This window comes from Panonychus citri, unplaced genomic scaffold, assembly GCF_014898815.1.
Source record: "Panonychus citri isolate SS breed McGregor unplaced genomic scaffold, ASM1489881v1 Contig00109, whole genome shotgun sequence".
Classification (NCBI taxonomy): Eukaryota; Metazoa; Arthropoda; class Arachnida; order Trombidiformes; family Tetranychidae; genus Panonychus; species Panonychus citri.
In genome coordinates this window covers 377625-398313 of record NW_026515514.1, presented here as the reverse complement: position 1 = coordinate 398313, position 20689 = coordinate 377625, and the positions used below count along the sequence as shown (strand labels likewise).

The window sequence follows — 20689 nt, the reverse complement described above, 5'->3', positions numbered from 1 at the left end:
ATGTTTACACAATGTTCACTTGTTTTGTATAAGAGAAACTTGAATAATTATTTTTGTTTATTTGTTGCCGTTCATTATATTACAATTTAGATTGTTGTAATTATTATACTACTTGTAATTCCTTTGCCAAAATCATGGGCTGATTATTATTGTTCAAGGAATACAGAGAGAGAGAGAGAGATAATTGATTAACAACTTAAAAGTTATTAAGAATGAAAAAAAGTGAGATGAAAGATATATTATGAGAGAGAAGGAGAGAGAGAGAGAGAGAGCAAATACACAGCGTTAAGTATTAGAAAAAAGACTTAAATTGTTACAAGATTGCGTTCAGATGTATTCTCCAGCTTAGAATTAGTTAATTTAGTTAAAAATTTGCTTTCAAATTGTAGTATTTGATTTCTCATTGAGTTTGTTGTTGTGCTTCCGAAAGTTTGAGATTTTGTTTCTTCGTCAACATTGTTACAATTGATGATTTGATGATTTCAAGGTTGATGATTTGCGTTAATTTGTTTGTTTCAGTGTGTTTATGAGTGTCAATTTGTTTATGTGTGTATGTGGTTGAGTGTGTGTATGTGTGTGTTTTATGGTAGATCCTTTGGTGAACACACATGGTGGATGAGGAATGATCATGAGAAATTAATCAAAATGAAAGGAAATTAAAGATGATGAAAGAAAAATTTTGTCATGATTCTCATGATGTTGATGTTGATGTAGAAGTTTAACAAGTTTTATAAATTACAATCAATTTAGGCCAATAATATGATTCAACAATTGAGCAAGAATCGGCATTGGTGATCGGCTTTTTGATTTGATTTTACTCTAATGAGTACTTTGAGATGTCCAATACTGGAAGATTCAACTGAGAGTATTTTGTTGATTGATTAAAAGTTAATGATTTTTTTTTTGGATTCTAGCTGATACAGTAACTATTAGATGCGATCACTTTTTTTGTGTGTTTGTTTGCAGCAAAGATGTAACGAAAATCACACTCTTGTATCCTCAGGAGTAGCCAATGGACATTTAACATTTCTGTAGATTCCAAATAGATGATGATGGTGATAATGATGATGATGCGGTGAAGAAAAGATGAGATGAGATAAATTAGTTGACGATGATAATAGAGTGTTGCATAGCATCGGACAAAATGATAGAGGTCACAATTAAAGCAAATGGTCACTCAAGGAAAAGATTATATTTGCATTGGGATGATTGATCAAAGCAAAATTGGAAAGCAAATAGTAAAATGAATATAAAATGAAGCAGGAAAGTTGAGAAGGGTTTTTGAGAGATGATAAGTGAGTATCAAAAAGCATCACAAGGAGGTGGAAAGAAATTAATCAGATCTGTCACAAAACAATCCACAATTATTGTAAGCGTGCGGATGAGCTTTTTTTTTGTTCTGCTTGTGCATTAGCGAGTTCATTTTGTAAATAAGAGACTCACAGCACAATACAACTTACGCCAATAACCGTTGTCTCTCCTCCGGTATTGTTTCAAGAGGTAATTCTGTTGGGTGTCCTGGTTTACCTCCTGGTGGGGATGGTGATATCTCAGCATCTTCATCGATCGGTCTCACATCATGATCATGAAATCCTGTTCCACGTAATCCTAAACGATCTCCTGGACTGAGGTTATCTCTGTAATCTTGTTCATCTTCTTCAGGAATATCATCTTCTTCCTCTGGATTAGGTTCATTTTCTTCTTCTTTAACACCTTCTAAGGTTGTTGTTCTTTTTGGAGGAATGGGCTCATTTCCGGTGAGGACAAGTTTCTCTTTTTCTTCTTCTGTTCCATCTTCATTTCCAAGTTTCTTCATTTCACCTTTCTCCTTGTCAACCTCATCAAGAGATTCTGGTCGACAGCAAATGTAGCAACCCAAGCAAAGTTCACAGATCACTTGGACGAACCATAAAATGCCATAGATAATAGAAACACCAACAATATAATAATTGATTTGGCTGGAATATAAGAATTCCTTGACCACAAGCCAAACAGAAAGGGCCAGTGGTGCACAAAGAATCAAAGCAGCAGTGAAATGGAGACAAACAAGATGACTGTAAACGATTCCAATGAAACAAAAACTCGCCATAACGAAGAAAAATCCAGTGACCACATAAGAAAAGCTCAGCACGCCCAGTGCTACGCTGAACTCAGTTATTAACTGGGGCCCGATGAGCAGAATGCTCAGAGCAATACCCAAAATGGTCAGAAGAATAAGCAGAAGATTATCTACAAGCAAAACAATTTTAAAAAATCTGGCAGACATGGTGAAGAAGATAAAATTGATTATAAATTTGCTAATTAGCAGGAACAATTAGAAGTAAACAATATGCAGTTTCTGGTTAAAAAGGTGAAGTCTTTTTCTGTTTTCTCCAAAGATTCACTCAATTGGTGAGATTTACTTTTCCTTCCCAGTTAAATGTCTTAGGTTTTGATACCAAGGTAATGAACCCTTGGGTGTGATGATGAGGATGGAGAAAAGCAATAGGGCTACATCCAAATGGCTTAGAAGATATTGAAACAAATCAAAGTGTTGATTGTAAGAGACAGATAGAGAAAGAGAGAGAGGGAAAAAGGAAGATGGAAACAATCAATCAATGGTCAAGATGAAGGAGAAAACACACAATCAGCAACAGGATAATTCCAATTCGACAAGTATCACCATTAAATTACCGCCAACCAGGCAAAAAAAAATTCACTGGAGAGGAGAAAGAGAGAGAAAGAAGAAAGAAAGAAACAAGATGTAACCAGAATAGAAAGGTAGGTTTTAGAGATTCATACAGATATAGCTGGTTCTTTTCTGTTGCTTGTTAATGGAGGGAAAATGAGAGATGAAAGTTAAGGAGAGAAACACAATTGTTAACAATTGGAACACAGAAAATGTTGAGAGTCTTTTTAATCTGCAAACCAAAACGAGTGAAAGATGAAAGAAATGATCAATTTAACAAAGTAAATATTTAGATGAGTAAGTGAACAATTAAATTAGTCGAAGAATGAAATTTAAAGATCGATTGAAAGGTAGAAATTGTTGAAGAAAATTAATTGTAAACTAAAAAGTGAATTAAAAAGACACTTCGCAGACAAGATGGAAAAGAGAAAAGAAAAGAAAGAAAGAGAAAAAGAGAGAAAAACCAACACATACAGAGAGAGAAAAAGTGAAGGAAAACTAAACCCAACCAACAGTTTCTCTCTTCTCTTTCTCTTTTCTCTTTTCTCTCTCTCTTCTTCTTAGCTTCTCTTTCCTTCGCAGAAGCTTTCATTTAATTTCTCCTCCTCTTTTTCTCTTTCCCAGTCCAACTCCGTTTCTCTCTCTCTTCTTTCTCTCACCCTTGCGAAAGAGAAACTCCAGTGCGTCAAATTTTCCTTTCCAAATTCTAAGATTCAGCTTAACATTAACATCTCTCTCTTTCTCTCTCAACACGCTACCAATGTTGTTATCCTAACAACAGAATAAAAACTGGACATCATCATAATACATTCTACACTTTTTTTGTTATTTTTTTGTCTCTCATCTTCTCTCTCCCTCTTTTCATCATCATCTTCACCCACAATTGAATAATATTCATTTCATAATATTATCTTTTTCTCGCCCTTCATAGTATTTCCTCCTTCTCCTCCCTCACTCTTTCTTTTCTCTCTCTCTCACTCTCATTTTCTCTTCTGCACCATTTTTACTTTTTCTCCTTCTCTCTCTCTCTCTACTTTGCTTTTCTTCCTCTTCTTCTCCCTTTCTCTCCTCTCTCTCTCTCTCTTTCTGTGTCTATCATTAAGTGTATCAAAAGTACCACACCCAATCATCATTGCCCCGAAATGTTCATCTACATGATGATCACCATCATCTCCAGGACAGTTTCCCATTGAATATCAGGGTAACAATATCATCTTTGGAATGATTCGTATCTCCCAATCAATTATTCTCAACAATATCAATTGAATATACTAATCAACCTGTTTGATGGAAAATCAATTTACTCAACTAAATTGTCATCTAATCTCAAATAACAAAACTCATATTCTATTATTTTAATCACATGGACGCAACATCATTATCATCGTCGCCCATTAATTTTTATACTTGATCATTATTTTCACATATTCACCCAACTGAGACTAGTGTTAAATCATCAAAATTAATTGTAATTAGTCAACTTACAGTTACAAAACACTTAAGCGAATGACTTTTGTATGATTATTATAACAATCAATTGAAATGAATTAGAGTTTCAACATTTTCTCTAGTAATAGTTAATCAAATGTATATTCACAATCAGATTAAACGTCATCAACGTTAATTTGATTTAATATTAACTTTTCTCTCTCTCTCTCCATCATATCATATAATTTAAATTGATTGTTGACTCTTTTCACCATGAAAATGTCAACAATTAACTTTACAATGGCCATTTAATACTCGTCATAGTAAATTTTTAAATTGTTGAAAGTTAAATGAACTGTGTTGACAATTTAGTTACAATCAAAATGAATAGTCAACAATCAGTAATCACAATCTTAACGTTTTTTAATTTTTCCTTTCATCATTTAACTCAGAATTAAATTGTTGCGATGAAAGTAAAAAAAAAGGTGAATGGACTTTTAATTTACTATTAAATTTACTAATGGAAATGTGATTAAGTTTAATGAGAAATGATGATGAAATTAATATTCTAGTTGAACATTTAATTAGCGTTATTTTAATTGAAATGATTAACTAATATGATCGACAACAAGAAAATCAGTTAATTGGTGAAGAAAATTTTGTCAACAGAAACAAATTAAATTCCGATGGAAATTTTAATCTCCTTTAATTACCATTAAGTCCACTTACCTTCAGAACTTTTTTCCGCCGAACTCATGGAGAAGAAAGAAAGAAAGAAAGAAAGAAAGAGAATTTTCTGTTAATAGGTGACATAAGATTCCAAGGATAACAACATTATAACAGAATTCTCGCTTCTCTGTCTATTTTTACTCTTCTCTTTCTCTTCTCACTGTCTATTTATCTTCAGGATGATGATGATGATGAAGAGATACCTGGCCAACTAGATCAGTAAATATCTTCATCTTTTTCAGCTCAACTTGTTTGGTAACTTTTATCATCTTCAGATTGATGAGCTTTACTTGGATTGTTGTTCATTACCAACTTGAGCTATTCCTTTAATCATCAACACATCATTATAATCAACAATTTAATGACTAACTTGATTGATAATCGCAGAGTAAATTATTGGTTAACTTCAATCAAGTAATAAGTAAACAATTAAGAAAAAAGTTTTTCGAGTCAATTTCAATTCGTTGAAAAAACAATATTGATTGTGAAGTGATCATGATGATTGGATGATTGTTATTATTAATTAAAGAAGATGAAAGTGAAAATTGAAAGTAGATTGATCAATAATTGATCAATTTTTCTTGTTGTCGCAATTAAAAATCTGCTATGATTTATTTAAAATCCTATTGATTGGTTTTCATCTTCAAATCAGTAAATGTTTAAGGTCAAGAGATTGACCAAGTACCATAAAGATAATGGTAAAAAAAGATGACCAATACCTCATTTCCACTTTACAATTAACATAACAAGTTCCAATTAATCAGTTGAAATTATATTTTTGGAATCTTGATTGTGTTAATCAACTGAAGATGAGATTTAGACGATTGAGTGATAAACGATTGATGCTATTTACCATTTGCTTCATTGGGTGTGTCTATCAGCTGACTTCAGTTACTTACAGTTACTTGAATTTCATGACAAGGACGGAGATCACATTTAAATATCCGACCTCAGTTACGATTCCTGAGATTGACATCGCCGTTCCAATAGCAAATATAATCAATATGAGTTCACTTTACGAAAAATATCCGGAAGATATGGTTGACCTTTGTCTTTATATTCATCGTGATAAAAATTGGACAATCAACTCGACCCAAGATTTTAATGAACATTGTTCAACTATAGGTGAGACCACCGTACTTACTAACGAAAGGTTAGTCGCAACGGTCACTCTTGGGGATGTTGAAGAATTGACCGAAGACCCGAGAAAAATGATTCGTGGTGTTTATTTTGACGATTATGAGATCAACTTGATGAGTGCTAATATTTGTCTTATCCACAAATACTTCAACGGAATTTATGTATTCCTAAGAATCTCATGTCGAGAAGGTTCTAAGCCGATCGATAAACAAGTTCTACAAACGTTCAGCGGAAACTCTTACTTACTTTGTATCGAATTGTTTACTGACATCACCTTCGGCTTCAACTTTTCTCCAGCTAATAGTTCCCTGGCGGCTCGACTTCGACAATATGTGATCGTAGATCCAAAGCCCGATGCTGGAAGGTTCATTTATGCTCGATGGCATCGGTTTGTTTCCTCTTCGCTACCTTGGCCTTATGAGACTCAGTGTGAAAATTACGACAGGTCAAAAACACTAGTCAATTGTATTGACAGTCGACTACTTCGATCGGATAAACCGGCCATTTTCATCGATTCGATTATCCCGTTTGGTAACTATTCGCCGAACCTTAAGTTTGCCGATGATGTTCTAACAGGATATGATCGCAAAGTGTTGGACAAAATTTTCCAAGACTGTCAAACCCTCATAGAGAGACCAGAATGTGAATCGGTCATTTATCTCACGACTTTCAATGAGCACACAGAGGCCACTAACGGGGTCGAAGACAACGAAGGTATTTCTCTTTGTCTAGGAACACCTCTTGATACCGATACTTACTATCAAACTTTACCTAAATTTACACTGATCGAATATCTAATTTACATAAGTAGTATATTAGGTATTTGGTTTGGTATTTCGATTTATGGACAATTAAATAGTCGACATCGTCATCTTCACTCAATTCCAAACGTTTCAGATCATATCGAACTCGATGCTGATAAAAAATGGTGCAAAGTGTCACGAATGCGAAATGTTAAACCTAAAACTTTGGTCGAAACACTAAAAGTTTGAAACGATATGTTTATCGATTCGCCTCGAATATTCAACAATTAAATGGATACACGAGTACATAGAAATTTGATTGTTGATTTCGATTCAATTCGCTTAATTTCATGGTAATTGGATGATTCTGATTAAAGAGAAATGTCCATGAATTTTCATCCGATCAAATTATCAAAGTTTCAATCATTTTAAAGTTTTCAACTTTTTTTGCGTTCAAATTAATGTACCAATTGAAATTGTTAGCGTTTTCTTGTTCTCAATTCATTAACTATCCCTTCTTGTTATTTACTAATTGTTGTAATAAACTTGTTTCTTTTGTAATCAAGTTACATTGTTCAATTTCAAGGTTGATTGATTGGAAATAATTTCTCTCTCAATTCATCATTTTAAACATTTTCGTATTCATTGTTAGTTAAATAAACAGTAGTTGAAAACAAAAACAAAGCAAATTCATGATTAAGATTAGTTTACTCTTGAGATGAATCTTTAATTGTCCATAATCATTTGACTAATCAATTGACGATTAATCAGTTAAGAGATAGTTTATTAGATTGTGGCAATATTACTATTAAAAGTATTTTCTTTTCAAAAACTTTCTACAATCATATTTGTTGTTTTCTTCAAACCAGAAAGTTAATTAACTTTTAATCAACGACCATTAACCGTTTCCTTATACAATTAACGAACTAATTTAACCAGAATGATTTGTTTATGCTCAATGGTGAGTAAGAAAACGATGAGACTAACTTGAGAAATACAGAATGAAGAAAATAAAAGTTAGTAAATTACGATAGTAGATTATTAATGAACCGATCGCCGAGATGATTGAGAATACAGGGTACACCAAGTTTCCATCGAGTTTCTTTTGAAGTCTCTTTTGTCTTTCGAAATTTAGACCTCAGACTCGAGTTGTGAGGGTTCAGATTACGATTTTATATCGATCGTAATATCGACAAACACGAGGAATAAAAAATGCCAACGATCTTAAAATTATTAACGAAACTATGATTGAAATCGTAATCGAAACGAGACCTCGAATGTACTAATTTCTCACGTAATTTACGCAACAATCGAATTGATTATCGAATATAATAATTAATTTAAGAGCATGAAAGTTGCGATAACGTTGTGATTAGTAAATTAATAATTTGGAAACAATGATCAATATATTTGTCAATTTTTTTCCAATCAACAGATTTTTATTATTAATTAACAATCTTATTGATTGATTTTCATCTCAAATCTCATCAGTAAATGTTCAAGGTGTAGAGATTGGCCAAGAACCTTAGAGATGGTAAGATGACCATTTATACATAACAAGTTTCAATTCTAATTGTGTTGATCATTTGATTGAAATATGAGGTTCAGGCGATTAAATAATAAACGATTGATTCCTTTTACTGTTTGTTTCATTGGGTGCGTCTATCAGTTGACTACAGTTACTTATAATTGTTTACTGTTCATGACAAGAACGGAGATCATGTATAAATATCCGACCTCAGTTACGATTCCTGAGATTGACATTGCGATTCCAATAGCAAGTATCATCAATATGAGTTTACTTTATGAAAAATACCCGGAAGATATGGTTGGCCTTTGTCTTCATGTCCATCGTGATAAAAATTGGACAATCAACTCGACCCAAGATTTTAACTTGCGTTGTACAACAATAGGAGAAGCGACAATGCTTACTAACGAAAAATTGGTCGAAACGGTGACTGTCGGTGATATTGAGAAAATGACCGAAGATCCGATAAAAATGATTCGTGGTGTTTATTTTGACGATTATGAGATCAACTTGATGAGTGCTAATATTTGTATTATCCACAAATACTTCAACGGGATTTATGTATTCCTAAGAATCTCATGTCGAGAAGGTTCTAAGCCGATCGATAAACAAGTTCTACAAACGTTCAGCGGAAACGCTTACTTACTTTGTATCGAATTGGTAACAGACATCACCTTCGGCTTCAACTTTTCTCCAGCTAATAGTTCCCTGGCGGCTCGACTTCGACAATATGTGATTGTCGATCCAAAGCCTGATTCGAGTAGGTTCATTTATGCTCGATGGCATCGATTTGTTTCCTCTTCGCTACCTTGGCCTTATGAGACTCAGTGTGAAAATTACGACAGATCAAAAACACTAGTCAATTGTATTAACGATCGACTACTTCGATCGGATAAACCGGCCATTTTCATAGATTCGATTAACCCGTTTGGTAACTATTCGCCGAACCTTAAGTTTGCCGATGATGTTCTAACAGGATATGATCGCAAAGTGTTGGACAAAATTTTCCAAGACTGTCAAACCCTCATAGAGAGACCAGAATGTGAATCGGTCATTTATCTCACGACTTTCAATGAACACTCAGAGACAACTCATGGGGTGGAACTCTACAAAGGTATAACTCTCTACTTAGGGACACCTCTTAATCCCGATACGTACTATCGAGCTCTACCCAAAAATACACTAATAGAATATCTAATTTACATAAGTAGTATATTAGGTATTTGGTTTGGTATTTCGATTTATGGACAATTCAACAGTAAACATCGTTCGATTCAAAGTGCTTCAAATCATTTTGATGCTGATACTAAGAGATGGTGTAAAGTGTCACGAATGCAAAATGTCAAGGTCAAAGTTATGGACGAAAATTTTGAAAAAGTTTGAAATATCACCAACTTTCTTGAAGCTCCATCAATATCCATTCAGTTTCCGATGTAGGGTCTTGAATATGATGAAAACTAACACGAAATAATTTTTCGTTTCCTTGTAATTGAATTTCTGTCATAATGTTTACAATTAATAACAAGACAAGAATAAATTAATACGAAATTGTAGTTGATTTATTCTGGATGGTTAGATGAGTATTCTTGTTATTGAACTTCAAGAAAATTTTATGGAAATCGATTGGTGAACATTGGATCGCATCAAAGTGCTGATATTTGTACAGTGTTTTAGTTAATATTAAGGAAAACAGTAGCTACCAGTTTATTTGTCAATGGAGATTTTTGATTGGGCGAAAAAAGTTCATCTATTAGAAAATATCATAAACAAAATTCATTTAACTGATCAAATGATTATCGAAAGAAATGAAAGTCGTAAGATCCTGAATCGTTTGCCTTTCATTTATGATCAATGGGCTTATGTTCGGGTAACGGGAAAGGGAAATTAACGTAGCTTTGATAGGAAGTATAGTCCATTGCTGTTCCGTGAACAGATAAACGAGGTTTGGCCAATGAAGCGGCTAATGCATTGGCTCCCATTTGATTGGGTGGAAATTGTCCAACCAAAGGGAATCGTAAATTGGGTGCGGGAAAAGAGGCACCAGGATTAATGGCCGATACTGGAGCAAGAAATGACGGAGTCATTGAGGTAATTGTGGGTATTGGTGACATTAAGCGTACATTTGCATTTGGTATGATTGAATTTTGAGTACCAATGGTTGGAATTGTTGATGCAATTGGAAATCGAGGTGAATTTGTTGCTGGAATCAAATTGTTTACAGGCTCAATTAGACCGATCGCAGATCCTAACATTTGAGCTTGTAAGGGTATTGGAGGTGGTGGTGGTGGTGGCAGAAGAGAAGGTTGTACAGTTCGTGGCATGGGAATAGTTTTATCCGATGTAGTTATCGGTTCTAAAGAATATTAAAGTAGAATAAACAAATAATTAATGATTAAAAGGAGAGAGAAAACAGTAAACAATCAAGGCAGAGATGAAACTCTTCAATCCTTAAGATTATTGGACGTACTTTCTGACACTGATAATGTTAAAGATCCTTGAGCAGAGGTGTTTGTTTGTTTTGGCACCTGAAGAGAGAGAGAGAGAAAGAGATTTAGTTAAGTGGAATGATTAGTTTTCTCACTTGAATATTTTACACGTACAGAGCTCGTTACAATATTGGTGGACGATGGAGGAGTAGGACTGGCTGGTGGTGAGTCTTGAGGAGTATCAGGAATCGGAAAAGAGTAAAGATCTAAAACTTGGTGACAAATATCTTCTAACAGTTCCATAGTTAAATCCTCGACAAAAGTGTCCCACCAGCGCTTATGATGGGGTAACCTTCCTTCCCAATCGACAACTTCAAATCGAGATAATTTACCAGCCAAGAAAAACAAAGCAATCGCAATGATCTCTGGTTCCCATTGAAGACAAATAGTTGTACACAAACTGAAAAGACAAATAAACAAAATTATCATGATTATCATTAGTTATTGGAATAGAATTTCATTCAAATTAATCTCTCCAACAAACCTATCGTTTATAAAGGTCCAGGCCATTTGAACGACTTTCTGTAATTTCTCCTTGTCACCTTTCAAACTCTTGGCATATTTGATGAGGAAAGAGTAAGGATGATCAACTTGTAAATCGAAATTAATTGTTTGAAGGAGAATTCTTTCCAGTGTTAATACTTCTTCCTTAGGGTCATCACCAAATAGAGCAAATTGAGCATCGGTCAAAAATTGTCTCGCAGTTTTTATAATATCTTTACACTTTTTAGGTGTTTCTTCAACTTTACCAGCAAGAAATAAACAAGAACAGGCTGTTTCAAAGCGAGGAAATTGTTTGAATGAATGACACATGTAAAAACGATGAAAGTAAACAACTCCAGTGGCCATGGTGTCATAGCGAAGATTCATCTTGGTACCAACTTTAATGATAAATCGAGCACCTTCTCGGCGATATCTTTGCTCCTTCTCGAATGATATTCCATCCAAAATTGATGGTGTTTTACGAAGTGAAACTTTATCAAAGTACCAATTAGGCATTCTCATCCTATTTGTTTCTTTCCAAGTAAGATGAAACTATTCTGAGCTTTAATCTCAGTGAGAAACCTGTAAATATAAAATGAAATTGATTAGAAACACAAACAGTAAACAAGATCAAAGGTAATAATCAAAATGTAAACAAAGAGACAGAAAAACAGTTTGAGGTTACGGAGAAATTGCTAATTACTATTACATTGACTACTCTTGATGGTGATTTTCAACACTTCAATTATATTCTAGAGCATTAGTAAGATAATGGGGAAATTATTGATCATGTCAATCAAATAATCAACAATTGATTGACAATTTACACTATATAACAATTGATCATTCATTTACAAAGAGAAACATAAAATGTAAATACAAAAGAGTGGAAATGTTTACAAAGGTTAATTCATCTCTGGTAGATTATTTTTCCTGGTCAATCTTACCTTTTTTACCTTTAATCTAAATTAAGGTGAGATGAAGATTGTCAAATTATCAGTAATTGTTGAGGGAAAATGATGGTAGTAAACAATTAAACACCGAAGGAGCAAAAAGTTATATTCTTAATGAACAAATGTCTATGTGAGTTTTAGATTGGAGAGGTGAGAATATGGTTGTTGATTGAATTGGAGAAAATGAACAATTATAAATAGAAAATAATCTTTTGGATCATCTTGGAATAGATTTAAATAGTTAATTAAATTGTGGAATTAAATTGGAAACAATTGGTTGACCAAAAAAAAAGCGAAATTCCAAATTTAGAGAAAAAAAGAAAATGTAAACAAAAACATAGAAAAAGAGAAAATCTTGAAGAGAGAATAAGAGAAAAATGTTTTTCTCTTCTCGAGATTCAAAAGGAACAACATTCGATTCGATATCAATACTTTTCTCAATCTCTTAACTTTCATTCGCAATTAGTTTAGAAAAGGAAACAATTTAAATCGATCACCAATCAAAGATAATTAATAAATTTTCTCGAAATGTGAAAGGTTGATAATTGTTCACAAGTTAATCTAATGATTTCCAATTGTTTTCCTTTGAAACTTTGATTAGATTTTTACAATTTTCTATCTCAAACAAAATGGATATTTAAATTACAATCAAACCAATTAATGGTTTAAACAATTTAATTATCTTCTATATCTATTGATGATATTGACAAGAATTCGGTTGTTATTTGTTAATTAACTTTTCCAAAACTTTGATGAGTTGAAAGTCTCAATCTAATCAATTACGATGATGAAATTTTCATGGTAATCAAATCAATCCTATTCTTTAACCTCTCGTTTAGTCTGATGATTTACAGACCCAATCAATTGATTTAATTATAGTTGAATTTGATTCATGAAATTGTATCAGTACTTTGATTAGTAAGACTCATCATCGACATCTTAATTGTATCATTTGTGTGAATATAAAGTATTTATAATGATAATTAACATCACCTGGCACATCCGTAATTTAGATTAAGAGACCAATAACAATTAAAAAAAATTCGTGTTCCAATAAGAAAATTAAAAGTAATTTGATTAATACTAATTAGATAATCTCATTTGAACCAACAAGTTTATAAATGAATTTAAAAGAATTATAATTTTAATTGTGTGACAATTAAATTGATCAGAACAAATAAACTAATCTCTTCATACTTATCACTCTAATCATCATACATTTTGGTACAATCCTCTTTGGCCTTTGGGCTTAAGGGTCCCCTCAATGTAATTGTACATATTTTTTTCTGTAGAAATGATTAATCAACTTCTAAATGATCAACAATTAAGATGAAAACAAAGAAAAAAAAATGATTCAATTGATTGGAAATGAGAAACTTAATTGAAAGTTCTGACACAAGAACAAGAAACACTTTGGTTGAATTAATTTCCACCCAAAATTGGTGAGAAAAGTGAACAAGAGATGTCACCAGGTTTGAACTTTTTATTCTAAAATCCACTAGATGGCGTTGGAATCGAAAAAAAACTTAAACGTTCATTCATTTTGATTCATTCACAAAAATGAGTGAAAGTGAAACGTTAGCAAATTCACCAAGAAAAGTTTTTTGTTTGTTGGATAATTAATCAACCTACTTGTTACTGGTGATGACAATTAACTGTGACTTTTTTGTAGAACAATTTTGTCCACATATGTTTATTGAATAAAATCTCATCAATCAACGATAATCAATTTGGTCAATCAACTGATTGAGTAAAAACTTTCTGATTACATTGAAAGTGTTTTCCATTTGTTGTTTTGTTTTCGTTTCCAATTGTTGCTCATCAAAATGTCTAATCCTAAAAGTATTGGTGAGATTATCGGTGATTGGGGACGTTGGCAAACTAATGTATTCATGTTTGTTATCGTTAATTATATTCTACAATCGTACAACAGTATGTCCTATTCATTTTATGCTCCAACAACTAAATTCTGGTGTGCTGATTATCCTTCATCTCAGGTGAGAATATATTGATTGGATTACCTTTAGTTATTGTTGATTAACTGACAATAAGTATCATCTTTTTCAGAATGAAACATTAACTGCTACTCAAAAATGTAACCAATTTGCTGATTGTAAGAAGTGGGTATTTGATGATACCTTTGATTCAACAATCATCTCAGAGGTAAGTGAAACAATTAACCCATTAAACACTTATAATTGTGTAAACAACAATTGATCACAAATCTTGACTGATTGATTGATAATAATTATATTAACAATCAACAAGTTGAATAAATAAACCTGTTGAAAAATGTTAATTCTCAATCAAATATTATATCATCAGAATGATCAAAGGAAAACTTAATTTGATTGTTTATTTAGATTTTTGTAGAAGAAAAAAAATCAACAATCAATTTGATATTTTCTTGTTGATTTATTGAGAGAGTGAGAGAGAGAGAGAGAGAAAATCGATTGTTCTAAAAAAAGTTCAAGGTAATTATCAAATAGAAAGTGAATTAAATTATGATTAAGCTAAATGATCAAAGAATAGACTTTATTTGAACATCAGTTTCCTATCAATTTCACAACAATTTAATCAATTGAATCGCTTTTCCTCCTCTAATTAATCGTTCAATTACCATCAATTGTTTAGATCAATAGTTAATTGTTGTATTAATAACAAAATGAAATTTTATCTTCATCATCAATTTTCAATCTAATTCAGTCTCATGGTGAATTCATGTGACATTGGAATTATTGAAAATCAATAAAAAGTGATTGCAGAAAAATCCTTAGACAATTTAGTCTCTTGATCATCTCAATTGATTAGTAAATTGTGATACAATCTTTAGTTTTTTTCTTCTCTATTAAAAGTAATCATTATCATTTATCTTTTTAGCATCTTGTACATTATAGTAAATTGGATACACTTTAACCAAATCCATATAACTGAATTAAGGAAAAGTAAACTTGATCCTCTCTCTCTCTCTCTCACTGAATCCTTGAAATGCTCATAGACCATGAAATTGAAATCATGAAGTGAACAGAAAAAAGTGAAACTCCATAGACTCCAGAGTAAAGTTTAAAGTGTGAAAATGTTACGATGATATTTTGGACATTCAGAGTAACCGATTTAAAATTGGATTTAAAAGAAAATTGAACTTGAAACTGAATAAACACAACAACAAGAAGATGATGATGATGAACAAAAAGCAGAAAATGATGCGGGTTGATGAAGATGAAGATGAAAATGAGGATGAACGTGAAGATGAGAGAGAAAGAAAGGGAGACTTGAAGGTAAACAAATTAAAAGAAACCAGGATAACCTGAGGTTATCAATTCTATTCTTAGGAAAGGTGATCCATTTAATAGCAACATAAACAAATGTTATTAGAATTGTGTTGACTTTCCCAATCCATCTTGACAGACCATCGACCAAATCAAATTACCTTCAATGTCCAATGGGAAATGGGATAAACAGTCTTCCTTTATTTAGAGGGAGATCTTTTTCTATTTCATCATCACCTCTCTCAATTCGCTCTTTCTCTCTCTCTCTCTCTCTCTCGATCTCCTTTTCCCTCTTCATCTTTTCCACTTCTTTTGCCTTTTATCATTGACTTCATCTTTTCCTTTTCCTTTTCCACTGGTCCTTTACATTTTTTTTTTCTTCTCAACTTTACTCTTCATCTTCTTTACGAGTTTGGAATGTTAATGAAATTTTCTCATCTTATCCATTGTTCCATCTTGAATCTTTTCTATTTCATATTCTCTTTTTCTATTTTTCCATTTTCTTTTCTTATATTATAATGCTCACGAATTCAGTGGAACCTCATTTGCAATAGAGCTTGGTTATCATCTTTAACTCAGACTGTTTTCATGATTGGTTATATTCCAAGTGGACTGATTCTCGCTTTAATTGCTGACAGAATTGGACGAAAACCTATTCTTTGGTCAAGTTTTGCATTAGAAATTTTCTCTGGAATATCTTGTATTTTCTCATTTTCTATTTGGCAATTCATCATATCGAGATTATTACTTGGAATCGCTGTTTGTATTCGAGGCAATGTACTTTTCGCTCTATGTAAGATTATCCGTTTTTTACTCTCTCTCTCTCTCTCTCTCTCTCTCTCTCTCTCTCTTGAAGTTTACCTTTTAACTTAAACATTCAATTACTTTATTGGATTTACTTTTAATCCTCTGAAGGAAAATTCATCACGAAATTGACTGAAATTTGACAAAATCATCAAAAGCTAAACCACTTAGAGAAACAACAATTTACCGTTAACTTTCATATACAATCTGCTTTAAGATGATTGTTATTATTATTTCATATCCTGAGATAATTCCAGTCAACCTTTGATTCCTGATACAACAATTAAACTGCGTACATTTGATAAACTTATACTGGTGATTGTTGATTAACACTTTATATCAGATATTGTTACATAATATTTTTCTAATATTTAAACAAGAGGAAGACATTCACAATTAATCAACAATCATTTACCATTTCTAATAATAATAATTGATTTGATCATGATTATCCTAATCAGTATGAAACTTGACTTTAACCAAATACTTTAACCAATTACAATCTAAAAATAAAATCTGATCATGTGATTGAAAGATCTTGAATTTCAGGTGATCATTTTAGTATTAAAATTGTATTAATCTGATTGACTGATTAATTAATCATTGGTTAAACACCACCAATTTAACCAATGGTTTCACTGCAATTAACTAATAACATTCAACAGGTTTGATTGTATCTTAATTGATTCACTAATCAGAATTGAAGTTTTTTTCTTTAATCAAAACTTCAACACTCATTCATTTATACTTTTAAATTGTTGATAAAATTTCACATCAACTTTTGTATTGCCTGTTTCTTGTCAGTCAATCAATTCTGTCATGTTTATCCATTCCCATGAAATCTAATCTCAGTTATTAATATTTGGAAAATTTAATAATATGTAAATAGGAAAATTTGAATGGAATCAAAATCGACAGGAAAATTTTCCCTTCGAAACTCTTTCGAAAGTCAAATGAACTGTTCAGTAAACGATTCAGTTGATCTCAGGTTTTGATTTGATGTTGAAAATGATCACACAATTTGATTATATTCTGGGCGATTATCAGTATTGATAATTGGTTGTTGATCATGATGGATATTTCCATCATGTTATCAGTGATCTTTGGTGATGAAAAATCACAATTTCCACTCACTAGTCCAACAATTAACTCTCACTCATTGATACTTACACAAGATTTAAAAGACAATTTGATTTACACAATAAATGCTACCTAATATTTAGAAAGTGATTACAATAAGCTGTCAAATTGACATTATTTACATAGCTGTTAATGTCAACCTATTAAGAGGATAAACAAGTCTAGGTAAACAGAGATGGAGATAAGATTAATACAAGAAGATAATTTTTACCGTTAATCAATTTATTAATAACTGAAAGTAACAATCAAATGTGAACAATTGTCAATATCATTACAATAACTTTAATTTTCCTCCTCCATCTATCATTGTTATTATTGAATCAAAGGTCTAGAAAGTTATCAAATGATTAAGAAAAAAAAAGTTGATAGAAAACAATGAAACAATTAAATTTTCACATTTCCAACCAAATTAACTTTGTAACAATCAACTTAATGGTAACACATTTAAATGATTAATCATTTTGACAGTCACATTGTAGGTCCATCATCTTATCATATAACTTTAATAATCTCTCCTTTTTTCACAAGTTAATCACAATTAATATTCCAATTCTGATTGGAAACTTTTTCTCATTAACTTAACAGTTACTTTCCATTGAAACTAAATTGAGCAAAGTTTTGTATACACTTAATTTGATGTACAATATGTTCAGTGTCAATATTAATCAATTGCAAAGGGAAAGTGTATATGAAAAGCCATATAAACGGTGGGAAGCCTTTAATCATTATATTGAATTCTAACAATATAATAACATTGAATAGGACAAAATTAAGGCAAAAGGGCATTCGAGAGGTTAGAGTTTAATCAAAATGAGGCTTAGAGTTGAATAGAATGCTAATAATAATAATAATCTAATTTCAATCTAATATCTTATTCACTTCATTGAAATAATAATAATAATCATCATCATTGAGATTGATTTCAATTGACATTAGTGATGATGGTTTATAATATTAAATTTGATATTCTTTGTGCAAAAACAACTTCGATATCAATATTTTTCGAGTGCTTATTTTGGGTGCTAAGGTTTCCCGAAATTCCTTGATATTATATGAATAAAGTAATGATAATCTCGAGTTTGTAATGTTTTTTTTTAATATCTTTCACCATTAGTTTAATATTGAGATTTCTTTAAATGATAATTACAATTGAAAGTTTTTCTATTAATTGTTTATGTTTACAATTGAATGGTTCATGGCTTAGATTTTGGTGTAAATACCTTTCAACTTGATAATATGATTAAGGTAAATGTATCTTGACTTGGATAATGTAATCATTTTTAGACTCAATCAATTTGATTATTGTGGTTTTAGCATTTGGCTTGAGGCTATTTTCTTGTTGTCTCAGTTTGGGGTAATCAGTTTAATCTGATTCTAGGTTTCAAAGAGTTTCAGTTGAATTGTTTTCACTTTATCCTTATTGTTAATATCATTATCTTTTGGCCTCCTATTGATTGGACAGTCTTTGAATCCTGTGGTAAAAAGTATCGAGGTGATGCTGGGATTTTACTCACCGGTGGTTGGATTATCGGATTTATTTGTCTTCCTGGAATAGCTTATTATATACGAGATTTCAGAATTCTTCAAGCATTTGCTACTCTATCAGTTCTTGGATTGGTTATTTGGTCATTTTTCATCGACGAATCAATAAGATGGCAGATAACTCACCAGCAAGAAGAGGAAGCGGAAAAAACCATGATGAAAGCATATCAAATGAATAGAAAGACAAACATAATTGAGGTAATATGATCAATACAATTGCAATTGAAAAAGTTATCATTCAAATTGTTGAAATTTTCTCGTAAATCAAAGTGAATATGATTAATTGTTGATTGATCTTTTGTTCCATTATTATTATTATTACTCGAAACAGGATCGAATCAGGGAGAAAATGTATTCGATTCGTGAATCAATTAAAGAAGAGGCCAAAGAAGAGGAAATTTCAAAGAATCAAAAGCCAAGTTGCCTCGATCTACTTCGAACTCCTCGAATCCGGTTATATACTCTCATCTTTTGGATCGCATTTCCGATCAACTCGTTCATCTATTATGGTATTTCCTTCAGTGTCGGCGGTTTCCAGGGGAATTTGTACCTTAACTTTGTGATCGCTGGTCTTGTTGAAATTCCGGGAATGATATTCACGCTGCTTGTTTGTCGTTATTCGGGTCGGCGTTTATTTACCTCATACAATATGATCCTTTGTGGGCTGACCTGCTTATGCGGACTAATCCCGATCAGTTCGATGCCCAATTTATCAACAATTTTAACTTTTCTCGCTAAATTTTTCATCACCAATTCTTATAATGTTATCATCATACAACAGAATGAAATTTTCCCAACTGTACTTCGCACCGCCGCTGGAGGTTCAATTACAGTCGCATCAAGATTTGGTGCAATGACTGCTCCATTTGCCACACAATTGGTAAGCCCATTAATTAACAACATTATTAAATTTGATTACTCAACAATTAACATGAAGGTTATCAAGTAAATTTGACAATCAAATCATTTTAATTGCCTAAATTGTCAAGATTTCAAAGCTCATTCAATTTGATTTCAATCAAAATTATCCCTCTAATTAAGTTATTAACATTTTCTATTATTGTTTATTAGTATATTTTTTTTTGATTGTTTAAATTGTTTGTTCAATTTCATCAAATTGAATTTATCTAAATCACAATCAGTTGCGTTCACTAATTGAGAGGCAATTTTAATTCATTCAGATTCTCATTGATTGTATCAATTGTATCATAAATTTTGTATCAAATTTATTAATTGTTCTTGTTTTCATCTTACAGATTAATCGGTTTGGTGTTAATTTTATCTTAATTGTTTGGGCTTCCATGGCATTAGTTGGAGGAATTATAACTTTCTTTCTTCCGGAAACTAAATCAATCGATATACCGGATACAATTAAAGGAACTGAAAAAATTGGATTAGATGATAAATGTTAAATAAGAAGACAATCTAATCAATCTAAACAATTACTCTTAATCGTTCACAATTTTAATTGTAATCATTGATTGTTAACTCTCTGTACACTTACACATAAGCAATCAGTCTTAACATTTTTTTTTATCTAAATCAATCTGACTCAATTAATGATAATCTAAATTGTTGTGCTCCCAAATTGTCAACAATCATCACTAATTTTAATCACATTCATCTTGTAAATTAATCATAATATCAGCAAATCAATATTTTATTATTAATTATGATGAAAATCAGAATCAATGTCTTGATCATTTTTCTTTGATATAATTACTATTTAATTAAAGATTCACAGATAATATTAATAAACTAATTACTCTATTAATT

The 20689-nt window shown here is 31.6% G+C and overlaps 3 protein-coding genes across 5 annotated transcripts; 1 reads left to right on the top strand and 2 right to left on the bottom strand.

Moving 5' to 3' along the window:
• Window positions 1–19: 19 nt before the first annotated feature.
• On the bottom strand, window positions 20–3079 carry LOC128389691 (uncharacterized). 2 transcript variants are annotated; one of them, XM_053349320.1, is made up of 2 exons: window positions 1444–3079; window positions 20–1029 (listed from the first exon to the last, which is right to left on the bottom strand). In XM_053349320.1, exon 1 carries the CDS (start codon window positions 2264–2266, stop codon window positions 1457–1459), a length of 810 nt encoding a protein of 269 aa, XP_053205295.1. In that variant the 5' UTR covers window positions 2267–3079; the 3' UTR covers window positions 20–1029; window positions 1444–1456. The 2 variants fall into 2 exon arrangements, with proteins under 2 accessions (XP_053205295.1, XP_053205294.1); XM_053349319.1 differs by having other exon boundaries at window positions 1461–3077.
• A 6694-nt stretch (window positions 3080–9773) lies between these two features.
• On the bottom strand, window positions 9774–12534 carry LOC128389696 (cyclin-K-like). 2 transcript variants are annotated; one of them, XM_053349325.1, is made up of 5 exons: window positions 12153–12534; window positions 11207–11787; window positions 10837–11122; window positions 10704–10761; window positions 9774–10589 (listed from the first exon to the last, which is right to left on the bottom strand). In XM_053349325.1, exons 2-5 carry the CDS (start codon window positions 11725–11727, stop codon window positions 10075–10077), a joined length of 1380 nt encoding a protein of 459 aa, XP_053205300.1. In that variant the 5' UTR covers window positions 11728–11787; window positions 12153–12534; the 3' UTR covers window positions 9774–10074. The 2 variants fall into 2 exon arrangements, with proteins under 2 accessions (XP_053205300.1, XP_053205301.1); XM_053349326.1 differs by having other exon boundaries at window positions 12162–12534.
• Window positions 12535–13707: 1173 nt separating this feature from the next.
• Window positions 13708–20671, top strand: LOC128389695 (organic cation transporter protein-like). Its single transcript, XM_053349324.1, has 6 exons — window positions 13708–14155; window positions 14226–14321; window positions 15962–16220; window positions 18834–19111; window positions 19245–19793; window positions 20170–20671. Exons 1-6 carry the CDS (start codon window positions 13985–13987, stop codon window positions 20323–20325), a joined length of 1509 nt encoding a protein of 502 aa, XP_053205299.1. The 5' UTR covers window positions 13708–13984; the 3' UTR covers window positions 20326–20671.
• The last annotated feature ends 18 nt before the right edge of the window (window positions 20672–20689 follow it).

Coding starts and splice junctions, on each gene's coding strand:
- LOC128389691 (XM_053349319.1), bottom strand. CDS start 2,266: ATGTCTGCCAGATTTTTTAAAATTGTTTTGCTTGTAGATAATCTTCTG. Junction 1,030..1,460: donor GAGAGACAACGGTTATTGGC/GTAAGTTGTATT, acceptor TGGAATCTACAG/AAATGTTAAATGTCCATTGG.
- LOC128389695 (XM_053349324.1), top strand. CDS start 13,985: ATGTCTAATCCTAAAAGTATTGGTGAGATTATCGGTGATTGGGGACGT. Junction 19,112..19,244: donor GAAAGACAAACATAATTGAG/GTAATATGATCA, acceptor TACTCGAAACAG/GATCGAATCAGGGAGAAAAT. Junction 19,794..20,169: donor CTCCATTTGCCACACAATTG/GTAAGCCCATTA, acceptor TTCATCTTACAG/ATTAATCGGTTTGGTGTTAA.
- LOC128389696 (XM_053349325.1), bottom strand. CDS start 11,727: ATGAGAATGCCTAATTGGTACTTTGATAAAGTTTCACTTCGTAAAACA. Junction 11,123..11,206: donor TGGACCTTTATAAACGATAG/GTTTGTTGGAGA, acceptor TTGTCTTTTCAG/TTTGTGTACAACTATTTGTC. Junction 10,590..10,703: donor AACATTATCAGTGTCAGAAA/GTACGTCCAATA, acceptor AATATTCTTTAG/AACCGATAACTACATCGGAT.